The 23,499-nt window shown below is 42.6% G+C and overlaps 1 protein-coding gene across 1 annotated transcript in view; it reads right to left on the reverse strand.

Moving 5' to 3' along the window:
* The window catches only part of ABHD2 (abhydrolase domain containing 2, acylglycerol lipase), a 38,512-nt gene that overhangs the window by 5,675 nt on the left and 9,338 nt on the right, over nucleotides 1-23,499 (reverse strand). Inside the window, exons 2-10 of the mRNA XM_059858535.1 lie at nucleotides 22,955-23,035; nucleotides 21,965-22,165; nucleotides 12,081-12,256; nucleotides 11,011-11,178; nucleotides 8,043-8,226; nucleotides 4,399-4,491; nucleotides 2,624-2,737; nucleotides 1,371-1,440; nucleotides 564-648 (exon numbers count right to left, since the gene is read on the reverse strand). Coding sequence (XP_059714518.1) covers nucleotides 564-648; nucleotides 1,371-1,440; nucleotides 2,624-2,737; nucleotides 4,399-4,491; nucleotides 8,043-8,226; nucleotides 11,011-11,178; nucleotides 12,081-12,256; nucleotides 21,965-22,158 — 1,084 coding nt within the window. The 5' untranslated portion in view covers nucleotides 22,159-22,165; nucleotides 22,955-23,035. The remainder of the gene's footprint in view (nucleotides 1-563; nucleotides 649-1,370; nucleotides 1,441-2,623; nucleotides 2,738-4,398; nucleotides 4,492-8,042; nucleotides 8,227-11,010; nucleotides 11,179-12,080; nucleotides 12,257-21,964; nucleotides 22,166-22,954; nucleotides 23,036-23,499) is intronic.

Below are 23,499 nucleotides of genomic sequence, written 5' to 3' on the forward strand. Positions count from 1 at the left end.
CTGCTCACAACCTCTGACCAGGAAAAGACTGAACCCTGCTTCCCTTACTGTGAACCCAGTCTTTGTGTGATAAAGCAGCAGCAGCTCCCTCTTCTGAGCTTCTAAGGATAATTTACCTTTTTCCTTGTTTGAAGACAGTCAACTCAACTCCTTCCAAGTGAGAGATCCCAGTTCAGTGCCAAGTGACTGAGCCATGCATGCACTGTCCCCATTTCATCAGCAAAGGGGGAGTTTATCTGTGCTTCATCCAGACTGTCACCACCACCCATCTGCCTACTAAATCCCAGTGAGCAATGGAGATGTGAGGAAACATTTTCATCAAAGAATGGAACCTGCTGCTATCAACACAAGCAACAGGTGCCCAAAAACACTGAAGCTTGTCCTGCTCAGGGTTAGCCTTGTTAGTTCTAGCAACTGGTGGCTTAAAGAGGCTTAGCACACCTCCCACAGCATTTTAGATGTAAGGAGGCAAGTCATGCTGCTTTGAAATCCGCAATTGTGACGTGGTAAGCAAGCTGTAGGTAAACAAATATGCCCAGCTGGAGGAGACTGTTTCAGCATACCTGAAAGAGCTCTTGGAATTGACAGAAGACTCTCATGAACAAGAGGGTCATCAGCAGCATTAACCAACAGAAGAGGAACATGGATCTGCATCAGGAAACATGACATGAAATGAAAAAACCAAAACAGAAAGGGGTTAGTGCTTGAATCTCAATCTACCAAATGTAAAAGTATCTTAGCATAAGTCAATTAAGAGCTCTTATTTCAGAGTTAATTTTTTCCTTTAACCCAACTGTAAGAAAGAGGCAGAGAGCAAACAGACTGAGTCCCCATTCTTAGAATTGAAATAACTACACCCTTTTTTCACTTTGCATTGCTTTGCACATCAGGCAGCTATTGCCAGCTCTGTTATGGACACCTTGGTTAAAGTCCAGGAAACTCCCTTGGAACATCTCCATTCTCTGGTTCAGTAGAAAATGGAGGAACTGATCTCAGTTACACTTTGGCAAAACTTCGCTCAAGCATCTGCCTGTCAATGTCCTGAGTCTCCTCCATAGAATCCAGTAAGCCTTTCTTCCTTGAAGGTGCAGCACCCCTTTCCACTTTATCCTCACACACTCAGAGCAGTTCAGCTGAACGTGTGGCTTTGTCTCCATCTCTTGGGTGCTGCCACCTGCCAGAGTTACATGCACTTAAGAGCCCAGAGAATTTAGCCCCAGTGTTAGAGGCAGCAAGATGTGAAATCCCACTCCAATATACTGTGCCTGATTATTTCTGAAAATCCCAGCCAAGGCATCTGCAGGTATCAACAAAAGAAACCACGGAGTATTTTCCCTCAAGTGCAAGAGCAGCCTGCTGCAAGAGCTTACCCTGTGCAAGTAATGCAGGCAACTTTCCTCTTCATAGTACTCTTTCAGTGAGCTGTAGCCATGGAATTTCCTGAAATAGACAGATTGCCATTAATATCACCTGCTTCAGCCATGTCACTGTTATGTTTAAGTAAGGACACATATGCAGAAACAGAAATGATGCCTCAATTTCCACAGACAAGCTTTGGTAGCACATGGCTTGATGGTTTCTGTGCCTTCTCAAAGATTCTGAGAGCATGGGCAAGTCAAACATGCAAACTGAAGACCAGCAGCATTCAGGGTGTTTCTTTTAAAACACCCCACTTCACTTAATTGTACATGTGGATGAAAGAAAGTTAGGATCTTGTTCATCTTTCCCTAAAAGTCTTTTCAAATATAACCCCAGTACAGCTTATAACCTCAAATTTACTGGACAAGTTCCCCAGAATTCACTATGGTTCTACTTTGCCAAATCCTTTCACACCATCCCAAACCAAGAAGTCAGAGAGCCTATATTCAAGTGCCTTTTTTTTTTTTTTTTTTCAATATAAGGGACAACATAGCTGTTGGTCCAAACTAGAAAGGTCTCAGTGATGGAGGACAAGCAGGGAGACTTCCCAAAGAATGTTTTTTTTATAAGCAGCCAACCATACTCCCAGTTTGCCAAAAGTGTCATAGCTTTTTAGCTAACACTTCATAGCTTTATTTTGGAAAGGGGTCAATGCCTGATACAGAACATGCCATGGTATGGACACTGCCACTTAAAGTGCTATGTTGTCAAGGACACAGGCAGTAACAGGCTACTGCTTATTAAAGCAGAGCAATTAATTAGGTGTTAGCATGACAAATAAGAAAGGTTGCATTATCTTAGCCAGCCCTATTGTGTATTGAGAAAGCAGAAGTGTTTTATGGGGAGAAGATTTTTCAAACAGCGTTAAGGTAATCCATGAGCAGTTCTGAGCTTCTTTCCACATTCCCCTTTTTTTGTTGCTAGAGCTTGGCCTCTTCCTACCTTAGTGAAGGCTGCAGGTTCAGGTGTTACCAATAAATAAATGCCTCCTGGATGATTTTTAAGAAGCTGTGACTCTAAACAGTAAGTTTGTCTTTTTCCTCTCTTCTAAGTTTTCTTTAATGTGGAGGCAAGTAAGAATTTGAAGTTGTGTTCACTGTATCTCAGCAGACTCCCACAGGCACAGCAAGGGGCATGCAAGAGCAACTCTGGGAAGAGAAGGTGCTTGGAGTTCTATAGGGGAGCAGAGAATGCCCCTTCATACCTCATAACATTATCATCGATCTGCATAAGTGATGTTGCTGTATAGAGCTTGCCCAGATCAGCATCTGACAGGCTCTGTGGCTTCTTCATGTTGTTATCTCCAAAAAGAACTTGCCTGCAAGAGTGACATCAAGAATTACATCCAAATAACACAAGGGCAGCAAAACCATGACCTGCTCAAGGACAACTGAGTTTACCAAATCTGACAAGATAAGATTAGAAGTGGGTTACATAAACATGAGGCTTCCTTGGGAGCAAGAACAGCTCATTTGTCCACTTACCTTTGCAGCAAGACATAACAAATCCCAGCAGCCTCCTTGTAGGAAAAAATTTTTTCCTTATCTACTGAAAAACTTCATGAGGGGGCCCTCTCTAAAAGAAACTTCCCAGAACAGAGGGCACTAAGGGTATTTGGACTTGAGGCTACATGTTAGAGGGAGGGTTCTTTGGCTTCAGACCAAACCTGTGGGTGGTTTGGGCAAGAGCACCAGCAATGCTGGTCATAGCATCTCCTGCACCATCTGGTTCTAAAGCCCCCAGCACAGACTTCAGGCTACCCCACACACAGAAATTACTCAGGGTATTCCCTTAGCAGAAAGTTTTTACTATGGACACTTGTCATAGCTGGTTATTGCCCTCAGGGGAGGATGTGTTTCTTTACTAGAACAAACTTCTTCCCAAAAAAACAGAACAAAGGCCACATGTTGGAAAGGGATTTTTATTCCCTTTGAGAGGCAGCTGCATGGCAGAGAAGGAGGCTAGATTTGATTTGGGCAAGGTAGAGAACAAGTGATTATGGAAAAAGTTTGCTTAACACACTTCCTTTCAAATCAGCACCAGCTTTTCCTGGGTTAAGAATTTAAGTACCTTTTAATGGGAGCTTACCTAACTTCACTTGTCAAATTTCTTCAAGTTGTCTAAATATTTGTAAACCTGGAATGAATCACGTGGATCATCTTACAATGGCTACCCTCCTTCCACAAGTACTGCACAGGAGTATAAACAAAGAACCAGAAGTCTGAAGTGATAGATGCTCCTTCAATGAAATAGGTCTTAAGATATTGCCCTCCTTTCCACTCAGTCAGGCAACTTCCAATATACAGAGATGAGGTATTTTCTTGCCTACAAAGTACCACCCAGAGAACTTTTGATGGGGGAAGCACCAACACAGAGACTATCACCTGTTTAGCACACAAATTTCTTTTGTTATGCAAGAGCCACGGATCAGCAACAGCAGCACAAGGATCCTACAGCACTCCAGGAACAGCAATGTTAAGTGTTTTGCTGGCTACATGCTCTCTCTAGAGGAACAGCTAGAAGCCAGAGCTACAGGTTTGACTATTTGCTTATTTGATATGCAGCAACTCCATACAGCAGATCTGGAAGATTAGTCCTACCTCAGGTAGGTAGCAGAACAAGAGGCTCCTTCAATAGGGAATTCTTTGGCTAGAAGTGAAACAGATGCAGAATACTCCACTTTGAAGTCCAATTGCAATGTTTTCCTGTGCATGTCTTGTTTATTCATTAAGCAAGTTTCCACAGAACACAAGAAGACAACAATGTCTGTCTTCTAACAAAATGGCCAAAGCTTTTTTGTCTATTTTACAGTATAATGAGATTGACACGGGCTCACCTTCTCTGTTGGTTCATCTAAAGATCTACCAAGGAACTCGTGCTAAACCTTTCAGGAGTCCTATTTTAAAGGACCAGGCAGACAAATCCAATATAGCAATTGACCCAATCAATACTGACAGTGTGAGTGATGTACTGCAGTACCTGTGAGAAAGGATGATCTTCTTCATGTTGTCTGCCATGAGGAAGTTATAAAATCTTCTACAATGATCCCACTGCATGAAGGTTTCCTGTGCCCTAGAAAAAACACAGCAGAACAAACAAAGCTGTTAATGGAGCCCTTGAAAGATCAGATTATTACACTGTTAACATCTTATGGCAGCCTGGGGGCTGTGTAAACAAACCTCCAGGCCTTCTCTGCCACAGCTTAACCTTTTCCAGGAAATGACTTCCACTTTGATGAAGTTTGTTAGTATCACAAAACAGATCTGCAGTCTCATCTTGCACAATGCAATTAGCAGTTTTGATCAGAGCATTTAAGAGCCATCAATCAAGATCCATAACACTGACAAGAGGATTTTAGTATCCCTTTGCAGAAGTTGACTGCAATTTACATAATGGGACTTTCAAGGAAAGGGCTAAAACCTGTTGCTCAACAGTGTTGTCTATTGTGTAATACAGCTCTGCAGAGGAAACAATTTGTGCAGATGTTTCCAATATGTACAGATACTATTACTGTTTCAGTTCATTGGCAGGAGCTGTAGGAATAAATACTAGTTGCAGCTGCAAGTGGCATCTGAGTTGAAGTCTTTACCTATTCTCAAAGCAGAAGAGCACTTCACAGCTTATCTGTTGTTAAAACAGAATTTAAGCCATCCAGAGTTGTGTGAGCTCTGCCAGATACCAGCACTCCTTTGCTATGCAGGGTCATGGGCAGGTTAGAGCTTTACTCCTAGCAGGGTTTGCTGTTGCTGAGGGAACACACTATCATTTACTGAGAGACTGAAGAATGCTGGGAGCAGCTTCAGCTACTGAAGCTCTCCTACCACTTAAACATTAACATACCATGAGAACTACTGTAGATTTAGCATGACCTTCCAAGCTACAGCCTGCAAGTCCCCTAGCAGGCAGGAACAAACTGTTTTCTTGTAATTAACCATGCTGGAGAGTATGGATTTAAAAAAAAAGAAAAATTCATTATCTTTTTGTCTAGCCAGGCTAAACCCACCACATTTATGCCAGGGCAGGGGAATGAAAGAAGATAGGAAAATGCACATTTCTTTCTTTACAAAAGGTTTTCCAAGCAAACCTATTAAGTTATCACAATATGTTTGAAATTAAAGCTACATTTCCCTGCAGTTCCTCTGGTGTACAGCAGTACTCCTAACATGAAGAGTTGCAAGCATTAAAAAAAAAAAACAAACCACACAGGCAGCTTCCAGTATTTTTGGGACTGCCCAGGTTTCAGAGCTGAGGTCTCTCCCCACAGCCTGGAGCTATGGTGAAGATGCATTCCACAAGATCAAGAAGCAGAATCAAGCCTAAGCAGGCAAAGATTAAAGAATAAGGAGACCTGTCCCTGTTTAGCCTCAGGGAACACATTCCCTAGACTGTGCTAATTCATTAAAGAGTCTCATTCTTCTGGCAGATCCTAGTATTGCTGCTGCTCTGGAAAGGCTTTCACATTTGAGATCCTTGGTTCACCTTGCTCACTAAAATTTTTTCCCTTGCTTATGAAAGTTATTTGGGGAATAAATGCTGGACAAGCTAATACAAAACAAAACAAAAAACAAAAACAAACCACCAAACAAACAACTCTAAACTAACTGGTCCTGTTAGTAATCCACTTCCATGTGGCCCTGAAGGCTGAAGCCAGCTATTTCATGTACCAGAGCAAGCCCAGGAAGGCAGTGGCTTCACCATTCCACCTGGAGGTGCTTTAGACCTCCTCCCTCCCACTTCTATAACCAGGGCACAAGGCCCTCCCTCCTCCTGCCTTTTGCTCAGTAGATGTTGCTTTCCCCTAGTTCTTCAGCTAATTAGCACTTACAGCAGATGTGGGTATTAGGAAGGGAGACACAAGACCTGAAATCCTTCCTGCTGGCTGTCCAGTAATACAGAGCAGATGTTTTGTGGCAGAAGCTTTGCTAGGAAATGTTTACCCAGCAGGTGGAGGCAAGAGCTCAATAATCCACAGAGCCCACACCATGGGGTACATTAAACTCAGGGGGAAAAAAAACCCAGCGAGTTGTTTTTCCACACAAATATCCAAGTGGAGAATTGTTAATCAGGTTGTCCTTGCCATGCAAGCATAATAGCATTACTCACAACAGCATTTTGGAGATCAGGAATACAATATTGCATAATTGTAGAAGATGAACCAAGTGGACCTCAGCCAGATATTATCCTTGCAAACCCTCTCTGATGGTTGCAATTAAGGAGCTGGCTTCAAAAGGATGCTCTGTGCTCTATGCCAGAATCCCAGGACAGCTAAGAACATTTTACTTGAAACAAAACAGAACAGCTGTTCCTGTAGCATCTGTTCAGATTTTAAGGGTGTGAACTAGCAGCAGATTATACACTTTTTTAGCAGTAGTCACATCTGACCTCAAAAGGGATTAGAAAGCTGGAATATTACAAACATATCAAGCTATTACTCACATCTTAGTGCTTCCAGAAAAGCTTTTTGCTTTTACCTGTAAGAGTCTGATTCATAAAAGGTGTCTTCAGACTGCTGAATAACAAACTGGTCCCTACACAAGCAGGGCAGCATCAGCATCAAGAGTTCCAGCTACCCTGACCAGGCTATGAGGCTGAATTCCATAGCAAGCCCCTCACAGACCTGCTGCAGTTTCACCATTCATATCAACCCAAAGGATCTTGACCCAAATACCCAAGTCTCAACAGTCCCTTTTGGCTTGTAAGTAGTCTCTCAGCTCAAAACTGCAGGTAAATTACTGCAGAGTCAGCTGCACCTTAGTAATTGTCCATATGTACAGACAGTGAAAACTGAAAACAGCAGCTTAGCCAGCTACAGTGTTTTAATCTCCATTACCTGTGCATATATGGAAAGGTTAAAGTACATTAGTTGAGTCCAGTTTTCAAGCAGCACTGCTGTGCCTGGACCCTCCATCAGCACATGCAAGTGAAGCCATCACAGCTCCTAAAGTGCCACAACTTTGTCTTCCAGGTGGGGAAACATTAATATTTTCAGACTTAAGGGCTGTAACACTTTTCCACCCCACCTTCCCCACTCCTATGACACAGCTGTGAGCACCTCTCCATCCCTTGATCACCCACAGCACTGTTTCAGGGACACACACCAAGAGGGGAGCACAGACTGACAGAGACTGTGCTGTGTCTTTCCAGTCTCCCTGGGTAAGAGCTGCTGCCAGATGAAACTGCACACTGAAGCCAAACAAGCTATTACAAACCATGGGATATTTCTCAGAGTGATGAGACAGTGTAAACAATTGCTTGCAGACCTGGCATCAGCTCAGCAGCTGGTCAGGCTGCCCAGCCTGCCTGGTTAATTACACCAGGACTGCACAGGGAATGGCTGCCTCTTCAGACACTAGTCATGAGACAGCATCATATGCACAGTCCAGAAGCTGCCAGCATGTACCTGGCCAGGTACACAAAACCTGTTTGCACTGCTGACAAAGTTTATTTGTGCTTGCAAATCAACAAAGCTTCAGGTGCTCCTTCAGGAGGGTGCCATCATACACACTCAGTCTGTCAGACCAGTTCAGTGCAAGAGAAATACCCATCTTCACCTCACCCTTCCAAAGATCTGCTCCCTCCTGCATTCCCAGAAAAGAGCAGCACAGAAAAGGCTCCAGACCCACCTCAGTGCACTGTACCCCTGGCACAAGCTGACACAGCACAGCACTCGCTCCTGGTTGGCCTGGTTCTCTCCCAGGTATTTGCACACTATGTTTCCACCCAGGCTGAAGCCCACAACAATCAGCTGGGTCTGAGGGTAGGTCTTCTTGATGTAATTCACCATGGCACCAAATTCCCAGGTGCATCCTAAAAAGAACAAAGTTAAAAAACATCTATTTAAATTTTCATTTGAAGCTTCAGTTGCGTGCTTTAAATTCAGCTTCTTACCCTTTCTGACTTTTCAATAGCTTTAAGGTTTTAACAGCTCTGATTCACATGTGTTCATACATCTGTGAGTCCTGTGGAGCTTAGCTCATGCTTAGTTCTGACAGAGTGCCAAAGCAAGATGAAATTTAGTTGCTTAAAAATCATGGTGACAGTTAACGTGACAATCAAAACGCTTTGTTTCTAAAACAGCTTTAAAAAGCAGAGTCCAGCAACTCTGGGCTTGACATTACCATGCAAGAGCAGCACACATCATTGCTTTCCTGAGGCAGTTTGCCACTTCTAAAGTGAAGTGAGGTATTTGGAATGCAGTTTGCTCCTTTGTTTTTAAGACTGATATGGATCCCTAAATCCACGGTGCTGTGTGGAGGTGAAAGGAGGGGCTTGTCAGGAAAAGCTCCCAGCAGACTGCTGCAGAGCCTGACTAAGCAGGTGATCTCTGGAATCAGGGAGAAGGGTTTAAGCAGAGATATTCAACCCTTTGTAGCTAGTGAAAAGGTAAAGATACTGCAGCTCCCTGAAAGACACATGGGTATCCCCACATGAAGAGAATAGTTAAGTGTCTCTATAGAGATCTGTTCCACTGTCAGCAAACACCCACTTGCATCCCACAGGCTGCAGGCACTGAGGGATCCAATTTCTGGCAGTCCTGGCATCCAACGACAGACTTGAAGGCCTCCACACATACAACAATCTGAGTACCTACAACTATTTCTCCTGCTTGTGAGTATGGGAAAAGGAGATATGGAGAAGCAGCTGCAATAGTGATGGCATTAGTACACTGGTTTCAAGTGTTTATGCAGCTTGTTAACCTTCCCTTTGGATTTAAGGCTGCAAACCACAGAAGGCATCACATGAACAACAGAAATAGAACTCCAGATGTTTCTTCTTGTCCAGAGTCAGAAACTCAGCTCTATTCTGTGGAACTTGTCCAGAGAGATAAATCCTAGGATTCCAGCATTCCACCCTGTACTAAGCTAACACTGCTCCACTGTATCCCCACCCCAGCTGTAGCATCCTCAGCAGACATCAGACTCCAAATTTACCTAGCTCTGGAGTAAACCCTGAGCACCAGAGCTTGTTTGCTTCAGTGGAACAGCAAGCTCCTGAGGGTTTCAGCAGGGTTGGGGCACTTCCTTGTGAACATTCTTAATTCAAGACAACAAATTCTACACTGCTCTGGTTTCCTCTGGAAGAAGCCAGTGGTCAAAATACTTTAGTGTTTGACCTTCATGATTTCAGGGCAGCTAAGAAATCCAAAACTAGAAAAGCAACAGGTCAAGCTTGAGATAGAGGCTGGGATTCAGCGAATCCCAAATTTAAGCTACTTGGTCCTCAGCAAGTATGCCTGGAATACAGCAAAGCTGAAAGGGCACTGAGTTATTTGGGTAGGAGGCAGAGTAAAGTCTACTGGACTTGCTGGCACTTAAGAAGCAACTCTGCCAAGTGATTTACTGTGTTACTCAAAGGAAGTGCTAGGCATTCTTTGCCCTTTCCAAGGCTATAAAAGACTCAGAAAGGTATGTCTCAAGAGATGCACTACAGAACAACACCCTAAGGCCTAAAGCAAAGCTTCATAAAAGCAAACTCTTAACTTCTAGCAAAACAGCAAATACTTTAACATTAAAATTTAGTTTTCAAGACATGGTAGTCTTGCAGCCAAAACAGTCCAGGGCCTCACTACAAATGAGGGTATTGGTATTCCTGAAGTGTTTCCCAAAGAGAAGTCTATTTATTAATTCTAAAACAACAAAGCATTATTATTTGCCTGCCAGACTCTGGCATCTCAAAGCACAGTACTTCTGTTTTGACAGTTTAACTGTTCAAGATAACTATTCTGTTAATGCAAAATCTAAGCAGTAGTTCAGCTAACTTTAAGAAATAAAGCCAAACACTAAAAAATAAAGCCTAAAGTCTGCTAAACACAGAATTGACAGGGTGCCTATAGATACTTACAGTAAAGAGGGACATGAGGGCTCAGGAACAAGCAGATGAGGTCACAGGCAAAGAAGGCCCCATTCTGCAAGGATCACATTACTCACCAAAAGGGCAATTAAGGCTGGAGTCACCCTTCACACAGTTTCAAATCATTTATTCCTTTTAATTTCTAGGTTAAGAAAGACTTCCTTATACTCAAGGTGAGAGCCATAATCATGGCAGTTAAGCACTGCCCACTTCTGTAGCTTTACTGTCACACTCCTGAACTGTTCCCATTGTTGACTTGTGTTACATCCAATAGCAAATCCTCACATAAACCCCCTAAGATATAAATGTACTTTCTGGATAAGCTGGTACAAACTCCTCTCAGGCTGTATTTTACAAAGCCTCAGAAGTGGCATTTATCCTTCAGAGTCATGTTTGTTTCACATTCCATCAAACTGGCAAATTCAGTATTGCTAAAATCATTTAGCGATCATCAGGCTCTGGTAGGCACAAAAGGGCTTTTTCCCCCAAAAGTTTTCTAACAAAAAACTGCCTTCTTGATGAGAATACATGTGTAAGAGCTGGCAGAAGAGACAAAAGTGAATTTAGTATTAGCCTCCTCTCTTCCTCCCATTTAAGTCCAGTTTAGTTCTTAGGAAACAGTACAAAACTCTTTTACCCCCACTAGGGTACAGCAGTTCTGTAACTCTGGAGGAGGCTGATAAAACCCTAGAAGTTTCATGAGCTTGAAAATAAATTTCCCAGGTGCCAGGAAGTACCTACCATAGGTGAACATCCGTGGTGAAGTGAGCTCAATGTTTGGCAGGGCTCCCAGGTGATTGAGGACAGCACATCTGTACCCATTTTTCTGGGCATAGTCAACAAAGGTGCGGATGTACTGCTTCTCACTGTGGTTAGCAATCCCCGGGCAGATCACCATCGTGACATCCTCTGTGCTCAGAGAGAGAGGGAAGTTAAGTAAATGTCACTTCATGCAAATTAAGAGAGTCAGAAGGTTTCCATTTCAGATCCGTGGGAAACCACCCACCACAAGCAAGCTAGAATTCCTACTAGTCTGCCAAAAATCCCGTATGGGACAGGAGACCAGCAGCTCCAGTGCTTCAGATGTGAAAAAGTAATTCATGCTATGGGAGATGAACAGTTTTTAACTTCAGGGAAAGCTGTGCAAACAGTTCTCCAGGCACTGCCTAGAGACCCAGAGTACATTCTTCTGTCTGAAGGACATTTTTGATGTTACACATGTTCTGCCTCCTGACAGCCTGTTGTGACTGCGACGTGTGTGGAAGCTGTGGAGCCCAGCACTCCAAGAAGACTGGTTATGCTATTTCCCCCTCATTTCCCCTCTAGAGCTGGGTGTAATGCAGATCTTCCAAATGCAGCTCTGCTAACCACAGACATTCTGATCAGCTGATATTAACCATCATCTACTTTGTGGCTAATCTAATGATATTTGATCTGCTGACACTGTTCACTAGTTTAACAAGATATCATTTCATCAACCAAGAAAGTAATTGCTGTAATTCAAGTAAGCACAGTAAATTACATTCAGGATTATCATATGCACTTCAAATTAACTGTAACTCTCTTGTGCAAAGCTCCAACATTACCAGCTCTAGCCACTGAATTTTTATCTCATTAGAAAAGCACTGCTCACAGCAATAAAGATAACAGTAACTGTCCTAGTGCAGCAATGTACCATGAAAATCTCAACTCTGACAGTTTTAAAAAAGAAATCTGCTTTTTCTGAGGGCCATGGGCTCTACCCTCATCTGTGCCCCAAAGCACAGAATCAAGGTTAGCAGCTAGATGCAGCCAGCAGCTGTTGGACTGACCTCCAGTGCAGTGCTCAGAGCGTGGCTCAAAGAGATCAAAGGTGGCTGTTGCTCCATCTGGCATGGTCAGGTACTTGCGATGTCCATTTGGATGTGGTGATCTCACTCTCCCCATTTTTCCATAAAGGGCTGTCTGGATATGTCCACTCTTTCCCCAGATGAGGGGTGGAATGTACCTGAAAGGCAGTAATTGTTTACCCCTGCTGTGTTAACGAGCCTTTGAGAACACATCAGCACTCCCATAACACATCTCACCAGCTCCCAAACAGAGTAACAGATATGGAATTGTTTTTGCTCTGACTGAACTGGCAGCAGTGATCTTTGCAGCCTTACACAAGATGAGAGACCAACACACTCTCAAAGCTGAAAAATCAGCACTGATAGCAGCAGCAGAAGCCAAAACCCAGACATTCCCTGTATTGAGATGTTAGAGGAACAAATGCTTCTCACTAAATACACAGAAGCCTTGTGCCTCAGTGACATGGGGAATGCATGTTGCCAACCAACCAAAGTGACCTCCAGAACTGTACAGTGCTATAAATCTGTTTTAATTGAAACACTGAAGCCTCCTGGGTTGAGCCACATGAACTTGTGTAAGCACTTGACTGTACAAGCCAGTGACAGAAACAACAGGATTCACACCAAGTTCCAGAAAATTGAAAAGCCCCAACACTTGCTAGTTGGGACCATTTTACACAGAATTGTTTTACTAAGTTAAGCAAAGAGCATAGTACAGGTTGATTTTGCCTTTCAGAATTAGGTAAAATTTGGGACAGTGTTAAGAGAATCAGTAAGAACTGACCAAACTTCACTGAATAACAAATCCCTTTCAGTAAGAAGGGTGAGTCTACCAATTACTTATGCTTATCAAGGGTATATTTAAAGCTATGTGACAAAGCAGATTGTCTCTCTTTTCCTGGCTTACAGGGCCCTCAAAAAAGATATGTGAGAAACACAGCTATGAGCTGGAAAGCATTAAAGGCTTAGTTATCAGATTTTTTTTTAGCACAAGCAGAACTGCAAGTGGTTTAACAGGAAACATACTGTGCCTTAGCACCAGTACCATGTGGGCAAGTCACCTGGTCACTCAGCAAAGGAGACTGAGCCACTGCCTTGAAAAAGAGAGTTACATCAGCTCTGAACAGGAAAGTATGAATGATTTATTGTTGAGGAGAACAGCAGTCCCAAGGAACATATTTGCAATTAAAGAACTGTGGTCTCTGGTGCACAGACCAGGGTACCCAGAAGAAGCTCGAGAGCTTCTGACTTCACCTTGGATCCTGAGGGATTAGCAACGCCCTCCCTATTGTGTTTAGGGCTTCCTGCAATTATTCCTTTTGACTTTGAAAGAGCATATGGAGCAGAGAGCATGTTTTCTTCCCTGTTCACAAAAAAACTAGGCAGCTCAGCACACAAGTTTACTACTTAAGCCCATAATCCACTAGAATGTGTCAGAAACCCTACCTTTGTGCTCTGACACCACCTCTTCATATAGCTGGACCTTTCCCCATGCCAGTGCTTATGTGTCATATCCTCAACTCCCTCCTCCCCCCCACACTCCTTAAAAATGCTTCCTAGCCAATAAAAACTACTTGGGGTTGTTTAGAAAGCCAAGAGCAGCAGCAGTATGCCCTCTTTCTCCCCATTCTTCCCCCTCATCTATGAGGGGGACTTCTTACAGTCAAAGCAACTCAACAGTTTTGCTGTAGTTTCACTCATTCTTGCACTTCCCAAAACAGATTTCTGGAGAAGCAGATATTGCTCCAATAAAAGCAGCAAAAGCTGCCAGCTGATACTCACTACCTTGTAAATTAGCCCTCAGTGCATTCTGGATTTGACCACTTAACTATAAAGCTTCTCAAAGGATCCAGGCAAGGCCAGGAGCAGAACCCCTCTTCTGTCAGGCCAGCATCTCTGCACTGGGTCTTGCCAGGCACAATAGACAAGTGTGCAGATTCCCAGGAGGGACAGAGGCTGGACAAGCTCATCCTCTGCAATAGCTGCCAGAGGTGGAAAGCAGTCAGTGGGTCCATTCTCACAGTTCAGGGTAGATATCCATTGGGATAGGGCAGTCAAACTAAACCAGGCTGCACAAGAACTACACATGGTTTTGCTCAAGTCACATACAGCACAGTGCAAGGGTTTTGAACACAACTATCATGCCAGATGGAAGAGACACTGCTCTCCTAACACAAGGAAAAACACCTGGCTTCACCCCAGTCACTTCCTGCACCACCACTTCATATCAGTAGCTATACTCCACACTAGACTGTGCTGGACTGGTTTTTTTCTCTTTTTTCTTCCACAGACATCCTTTACAGATAGGGTTTGCTAGCACCTTCTAAGGGGAGCTGACAAATACAACCTATAATAAGAATTTGCAGCTCTTTTTGAAGAGACTCAGACGTCAACATTGCTTCTTCACAGTTTCTAATCTTGGGTGAGAGCATGCATTGGAAAGTTTTGGTGATTCTGCTTCCATTCAGTGCTTTTCAAATCAAAGACTATCCCCAAGCTGTACCCTATAGGGCTAACAGGAAAGCAATTTGTCCAGCTATAGCAGCTAAGTTATACAGCTATTACTTATTACTGTTACCATGAAAAAAACCTAAAAATCAAGGATCTCTGCAAGCACCAATCCTATCCTCATGCTTAATCCACAGTTCAGCTTCCAGCTATAGGTTACAGCCATGCACTGGAAGAGATGTGGCAGCACATACCACAGGATGGTGTTAATGTGAAATTAGAATAGCCTTCAAGGCCTCACCACTACTGCCAGAGTTTAAATGAAGGCAAATGGTTTCAAGCACACTGCTTCCCACAGCCTGCCTCTTTGGGTCACTGATGGCTTCTCTGGGAAAGAAACCCCCAGACCCATCTTTGCATAACCCAGCTAGAGGTTACCTAAGTAGTGCTCTGCAATAAATCAAACCTTTACACCGCTTTTACAAGCAAACAGCACATGCAGTTTCCTTGACATGTTTTTTATTTAAGGCAGGAATCCCCTTTGCTCCATCCACAGTGATGGTCAAGTGACAAGTACAGTTTCCACATTTCCCTCAAAGCTGAAACTGTGAAACCCTATGGACAAGGGAGCATTCACTGCTGCTCCCTGCAGAAGGCACAAGTGTTTGAGCATCCTATGGACCCAGTAAAATGCTCAGCTCATCTTTTATGATGCTAACTCCAGTCAGCTGCTTAAGCATCACTGCCTGCAGCAAGGATGGCTTGTGTTAGTCACTCTGCATGTAGTTGCATTCTTTTAGATAAACATTCAAAGGCCAAGCTTCAGCATGAGTAATGTGCATAGTAGTACTCTGATGCAGAGATTTGTAACTTCCACGAGCATAATGTATATTTCTAGTTTGCACATAAGTTTTAAAGCAGCTGAAGCTCAGAAATACATGCAAGTGTTCAGGCAGAAGCTTGTTATCTTGCCAGTCTTTTTGTTTAGGTCCATCAGCCTTTAAGCAGACTTGTGAGGCAAAATACATTCCTTTAAGGAGACTGAGCACCACAACACTTTAACAGGGAAAGGGAAGAAAGCTGCCCAGATAGTACAGATCTTTTATCATCAGTGGAAAAACTAAGACAGAATAGAATTTACCTTACCAGACTGATGCAAAACCAAGCAACTAATAAAAACATTACTTCTGTTTACCAAGACAAGTTGCCAATCTAACTTACTACAAAACCTTGTAAAGCCTTACAGTAAGTGATTCCTCTTTTACTGAATTCAGGTAGAATCTGTTCTCAGCTGAGGACAAGGTATCCCTATAATCAACAGCAGAATCAGACATATGATCTGCCTGTCACACTATTTCTGTTGACCCTCCATTTTGCCAATGGGCAAATCTATTTTTGAAACCTTCATGTGACTTATGTCTTTTGCTGAGACAAAGTCTACAAGAACTTCCAAGAGCAAGTACTGAGCCTAATGGTGCAAGACTGCACAAGGCTGAAGGATGGCTCATCTTTTTATACAGGGTTTGTGTGGACTTTCTGCTTGCTTTTACTAACCTCACTCAAAGAGGAGAGCATGGAAAGCACTCTTCAGTCCTGAAGGTGCATGATACCACACTGGTGAGGGAGAAAACTTGCCAGGAATTGTGCAAAAGCCTTTACCCTCTGAAAGGACAGATCAGATCAGATAAATTTTATTTAAGCCTATTATGTGAAAAGCAATTCCAGAGACATTTCTATCCTCAACCCAGCTGGAAAAAACCTAACTACCCAGTGCTGATAGTAAGAGCTAGAACATATTGTTTTGTAGTGAAATCAACATTCCTCCTGGCAAACAGCTGAAAAAAGATGCTTCTCCAAAACAACCAGCCTGCAGACAGAAGAGCATGTACTCAGGGCATTCTTCCTGTGGTTTACCTTAAGAAAACAAGCTCAGCAGGATGCAACACAGGGAAACACAACCATGCAGACTGAGCAACTAAGCAGTATTCAGTCTAAGGGGCATTTGAGTACTGCCCTTCACATTTTATGCTAAAACTATAATTACTGCTAAATTTAACCATGTCTTCCAAACAAGGGCCCTTCACTCAAAAGCAGGTAGCTTTCCTCCAGCATTGATAACAAGTAGAAACAAGGAAAGCATTCAAGGACAAAGCAGATTTTCAACTCCTTCCTCTCTGTCTGCTATAAACTGAAATGGTTCTGAAAAGCAGTGTACAGCAGAGATTACTCCAGCACAGCATGGAGATAGTTCAGTACACATTCCTCAGTGTCCTGTTCCAGGGAAGCTGTTCCCAGATGTACAAAAACCCAGGAACAAACACTGTGGCCATAAGCAGCATTTCCACTGTTGTGCAATAGTGGCATATGGTGACAGGAGCTGAGCAGTGAACACCAGCCAGGAGGACCTCTTGCCAAGGTCTCCACATGAGGACAAGGACAGCATAACACAACAACCCAGACGAGCATGTACCGATAAAAAAATTCCAAGGGAAAAGTTGTGTTGCACCAAAAATGGAGATTTTTATTTCTGTGAACCAAAAATGGCTTCTGAGCTTTCTCCAGCCACAAAGGCTTTTTAACTGATTCATCTCCCTGTTTTGGTCAGTTGCAATAGATAGCAGGCACTCTGAATAAAGACAAATATTTGAGGCAGTTGTCTTCCAGTAACCAGCCCTGTAACTTCCAGTAACAGGACTCTGCAACAGAAGGCAGAGAGAACAGGCCTGGGGATGGCATTTACTCATTATGGAAGGTCACTTACATGGCCCAACAAGCACAGAGTTCACCACTCCTAAGTGACCAAGTGAATTCACAGCCAGTTACATAAATCTGCACCACTGTTAGTGTTTGAGTGCCAAACCTGCATTCCAGCTGTGCAGCACAGCCTCACATCTTGATAGGTGGCTGCCCACAGTGCTTGAGAACAAGACAACTCCTAGGTTTTCCAAAAAAATTTCTCCTGGTGTTTTAATATTTAAAACAATTCCAGCATGTGATTGTAGATTTAGTTTAGTGGCTCTCAGGCAGTAGATAATCATTTTAAAGCACAAACATAATCCAGTATGCAGGAATTTAGGAAAGCAGCAGCTGTATAAGCAGCTCACACAAAGCACATAAAAACTGTGCTATTTTTATTAGCAGGCATCAGCATTCAGGTCCTCAAAGATGTGAAGTGGAAGTTCAGCAACAGGCTTATTTCTGGTGCATTGCTTCATTTCATCTGAGGAGATTAACACTTTAAACATTAACTCTTACATGGCCTTGATGTGCACACTAGATACTGATGGTGAGGAAACAGCCTACAACTTGTCAATGTCAGGATATTCTAAGAACTTTTGCCTGCATTACAACAGGTAAGAGATTATTTTCCCCTTTACAGAGCAGTTTGGAGGTATATAAAGAATGCTTTACAAAATCAAACTTTGAGCTTTGTCCTTTATTTGATGCTAGGGAATGCAAATTGAATTCCAATCACAGAAACTCATAAAATCTGCAGGGATCAGACCTCAACCCCAAATATGTAAAAAGCAGCTTTTTCTGCATCAGCCTCAGCTAGACTGCTCAATGTGATGAGGACACAACAAAAAAATTGTAATGAAAAAATTTAAGCAAGTTATGGAGCTTCCACATTTCCCAAGTCTCAAAAAATAAACAAATGGAGTAGAAGTGTTTGTTTGCTGCCCACAGTACCTGTGGGAAGTCAGAACTATTTAAAAGTACTGACTGGCCCCTTGGCTAAACCACCTCCTTCACCATTTAAGAAGCTTTTATTTAGCAAAGTGCCCATCATACCCCTCCTCCCCCACCAGTGGCTACAAGAAGTATTTTAGTCAAAACAAGGCATGAGGATTTACAGCACTTAAAATCTCCCTTACTGATTAGAGCTGGAGAACAGAAGGCTGCTGCCAATGCCACAGCACCCAGCAAAAACTCAGACCCCCGAGGCTGCTTCCTCTGCAAGGTCAAAGCTTCAACTTACCACCAGGGAGCTGCCATTCTCCTCTACCTCTCACTTGCCAAAGCTTCAGGGGTAACACTGTTCTTCTAGTTTATTATTCTCCTGGAAGTGTTCCTCCCAGAGTAAAACACCAAGGAGTTGACAGGGATCAAACACTGCTTGCTATTAGGGGAAGAAAAGAACACTGAAAAGCTTGAAGACAGCTTTTCTGACTACTCATCTCCTTGCATCTAAGAGAAAAGCAGTGACAGTGTAAAAGAGTCTTCTGGTACCAGGCAGCCTGCTCACCCAGCATAGGTTGGTGTGCAAACAAAGGATAAGAAGGATCTAGGCTGGATCTTTGACAGTGTTTACTAACAGGCTTGACAGTCATTTGCCTCAATCTTTGAGGAGCTTGCCTTTACTGATGATAAAAGTGTGCAGACAGCAAGGATAATTATTTTCGATACGGATGCCACGTGCCACATCTCTACAGAAATAAAGATACCCACACTTTGTTAGAATAAACTGTAAACAGCCAAAAATGTCTGGCCTAGAACAGCAAGCACTGGCCAAATTTACCCTCATGAATCAAAGAGCTAGCACTGCATTTCTACAGGAATAAGAGCAGATGAAGGACTTTCTGTACCCTTTTGAAAGGCAGGAAAAGGACACAGCTGCCACCAGCAGTTAGGCCCAAGTGCTCAAGGGCACCAATAGCTGTGCTGAATTGCAAGAGCTTCCATATAAGAAGTAGCAATTTGAATGGAAAAGGGTCTGATTATGCTACTCCACTTGGTAAGCCGAAGTACAGAGCTGGACAGGGTCAGACCAATGGAAAAAGGGTAAGAGAACATGAGCTCTAGGAAGACAGATTCTCCTGCTTCCCAGTGTTTGGCAGATATGTAGAAGGTTTCTGGCAGTTTACAGAACTGTAAAAACCAGTACTAACATCTACAAGTACAAGGTACCTGGCACAGAGCCATCTCAGGCAGTTTTACAATTCAAAGTTCTTAAATTATTCATCCACCACCAGTTGGCTTACTGAATGACACCACAGTTACAATGCACTGAATTAGACCAGAGGTGAAGATTGTGCCATAAAGGGAAAATAAAGTCTAAGCGTTTACTCCAAGAATGTTTAAACACCTGCACAGATAGAATAACTTTATTTCTGCTTTCTCCCTGCCAGCCTGTTTTTCATAGCAGCATCCTCACCCCTTCCTCCCTTAAGCAGGAGCTGAACAAAACAGGTCTGAAAGTCAGTTCACAGCTATGAACATTCCTCTGCACAGAAGAATTGGTCCTAAAACAGATTTGACAACAAACTCAGTACTAATATAACAGAAGGGATTGCTGGGCTACTTATCTTGCTTTCATGGTAGAATCTGAAAAGAGCTGCTTAATCAGCTTTCCTAACACTCTGAATAATTAGCAAGTAATCAAAGTCTTGCAAGATTTTTCGGTGGAGTACTGCACAAGCTGTTTTCACATAGCTTTTTCCTAATTATCCTACAAACAGTTTCATGCATAATTGCAGGAATTTAAATACATTTGTTCCCCTGTAGTCTCCAGGTGACTTTTATGCCTAAAGACAGGATTTCTTTGATTTTTAAAAAATTTCTATATTGGAAAAAAAAGTTTGTGATAACATCACTAGAATAGCAAAAGGAAATAATCACATATACATCTTAGAGCTGTCTTTCCTGCAAACCCTTTCAATTCCCAACAGCAATTATATTCCTAACAGTCCTGTCTTCCATAACAGAGATACAGAGGTAAGAGGACTGAACAGCTACCTATTGACACATTTTGTTCTCACTTGTTTCAGGTGAGTTTGCTTCCTTTTTTCATAGAAGTCTTTCAGACAATATTTTGCCCAAGAACCAGGTATTGGAGATGACTGCTACAGTTTTCAGAGAAGCTGGCAAGCCTGAGCTCAGCTGATCCAGAGAAAGCAAACAAATCAAACTTGCACACAACCAACACAACACCAGGGTTCTGCAAGCAGCTCATCACTCCTGCAATTAATGCACAACAGATGCCTAAATACAGCTGGACATGTTTTGCATTTTCACTCTTTTGGGAATGCTTTGTTCTCCAACTGAAAGTCAATAATACAGCACTGCTAGGAGCCTGTGCTGCGAGAACAGAGCTGAAATAGCAGGGAAATGGACTCTAAATTAGCTCACAATCCATTTCCAAAGGCTAGCCTGATATTAATATGCCTTCAAGGCAGGTAATCAGCTTCATGCTTGCTCCTTCAGTGACTAGGGACATGTCATACTGGAGTAAAACACTGGGATAGCAACTACCTGAAGTACCAAGTTACTCAAACCTCCTCAAGGTATTTTTTAGGAAAAGAATTTCTTTGCAGCTCAGGCAGTAGACATAATCAAGAATCCAAACACATCTATGTTACCACCAACTTGGAGTACATCACAGAACCCTCTCTGGGTTCCAATTTCAACAGATAATGCTTTGTTTCCTCTAAAAGTTTACAGACTCCATGGCCTAACATCTTATACCTTATGTAATCAAGGCACTGAACACAGCACTGCTAAAAGCCTCTCATCTCCCCTAAAATGACTATCCTTAAGTCAGCTTGACTTCTGAGATCCAAAAGGAAAGTTCATGCAGCTGCACTCAGCACTTACTATATAATTGATGTACTTAGAGCTTCTAAATAGGACTTGCAAGTTTTCGAAGTGATTGCAGAAGAGAAATACTGTAATCAAAGTCCTTGTCCCTCCAAAGCATCATGAAATTGTACTAAATGCTTGCTATTACTGGAGAATGTTCTTGGTGAAGCTAAGGGCAGCTGCACTGATTCTGGAGGTCTTGGAATGGAAGATCAGGGATCAGCCTGCTCAAATACACAGCTGACACAAGGTCAATTTGAAAGTGCATTCAACAGGCTTAGAGGTGGCCTCTATGTCATTACTTTATTAAACTAGTTAGGATGTGCTCTACCAGTAATAAATTTCATTAGTTTTCAATCAACTTGAAGTACTTCTGATAAGAGCAGGCACTTTAAAACTAATAGCCAACCCTGTGTTCATTATAAGGGCACTGACACACCATAAAAATGTTTCCTTCCTGTGAGCCCCAAAAGACTCCTTCCCTAATAAAAAGGAGTACAAGATCATGAACAAGTGCTAACTGCATCCATCCCTCCCCCATTTCCACAGTGAGCTGTTGGTGCTGGTATGGTATAACATCAGCATACAGATGATATTCTGTATCTTCTTCTATAAAGATGGACAGTGATGACTTTTTCTATGCATCTGTGGAAGACTTCACACAACAAGGCTTCATCAAATCCAGCTACCTGAGACAAAGAAATGCTAAAAAGATTTATCTTAGTAACAGTATACCCTGACATGCATTTGAACCCAAGTCTATGAAACACATGATGAATGGATAAGTGCAGGTCTTCTCCCTATAATACAGGTCAGCATGGAAAAAATATACCACTTACTCTTTGGTCAGAAGTGGGCAGGATTTGAGTAGAAAGCGAGCCAAAGCAGAGTCCTGGTAAATGAGTTCAGGAGGGGCAGTCGGGCTTTTTAAATTCAAGCAGCGAACAATAACATACAGAACAGCAGCAACTGCAGCTAGCTTCACCCCATCAAACACTGCTGGCAGCTCAGAGGCTTCCAATATTGTACTCATTTTCAGCCTGCAGATAAAAAACAACATTAAAGCTTCTAGAAATATAGTGTCAGATATGAATATCAATTGTCATGTTAAACATACAAGTAAATTTGGCAGTCAACACTGCCAGGAAATCCTAGCATACCAACTTTTAAGTTGGAAGAAAATTCAGTTAGTATTATTCTAAACACCCAGACTAACAGAAGAAAAAACTGGATGATCAGCTGTGAAGGACATTTATTCCTAATCAGTGCTGCCCTAGAACTGCACCAGTGTCTCAGGTATCAGCAGCCAGTCAATACATGCAGGATCTTGGCCAAGACTACCCAGGTCAAACAGAAGCTGGGTGAAAAGACAGGCTATAAAGGCACCTTGGCAGCTCTGGACATGTGTTCCTTCACAGGTGTCCAAGCCAGACTTGAAAAATAGCACCTGAAAGAACTACTGTGTTAGCTCCTCACCCTCAGTCTTGCAGTTCCATGAGAACACTGGTACTAAATCCTGCCTGCACTTAGATGGCCATTTTATGTACTGGCATTTTCAGCATTTCTTTTTATTCACTGCGGTTCTGCAGCTGGAGGACTAGATGAATATCTAGTCTTTCAAGGGCTTCAGAGTAAAGGAACAGAAGGAAAGAAGTATAAAAAATAAATCCTTCCAGCTTGAAATCAAATTCTTAAACTGATCCAGCTTATTTTGAACATACAGTTCAAACAGCTGGCTGCATTTATTGTTGAAAGGACAGGTTTTTCCCTGGGTCTTTCCTAAGTAACATGGGTAACCCAAGTAAGATAAGTGACAAGCCAAATCTTACCAATTTCAATTTTCTTCAAGCTAGAAAAATTTGCCAGTCCTCAGCAGACTTGTCACCAATCCACGTGCTGCCTGAGCTACCCTGTGTGGGACAAAGCAAATTGATTATTACTGATCAAGCTGCATTTCTCAGCTGGAAAGGATGAACACAAATTTATACAAAGGTCCCACTGCAGACAGGGCAAGCTATTTGTGTAGTCAGTCATAACCAACTCTGATCCATCTGCATCTGAAATCCATTGCCAGATCCATCCAGACCAGATCACTTGCCTACAGTGTACTAACTCATCTGCAGTGTGCAAATGCAGCTTCACGAGCAGAGAGACTTCATCTCCGCAAGACAGTGAGACATTGTACTCAGAAAACCAACCCAAATCTCTTCCTATTTAAAGGACTAGGATTAGCAGGACACTCTTCTCAATTTTGCAATACCTACAATGTTACTGAAGTGTGAAGCCAGTCTGAAAAGTTTCTGCTACTTTTATTCAGGCTTAGCAAGGCAGCTCACTCCTACAGATGGAAGCTTGTAAACAGTCTCCGCCTGTT

The sequence above is a fragment of the Haemorhous mexicanus genome, chromosome 13 (genome assembly GCF_027477595.1).
Source record: "Haemorhous mexicanus isolate bHaeMex1 chromosome 13, bHaeMex1.pri, whole genome shotgun sequence".
NCBI classification, from domain to species: domain Eukaryota; kingdom Metazoa; phylum Chordata; class Aves; order Passeriformes; family Fringillidae; genus Haemorhous; species Haemorhous mexicanus.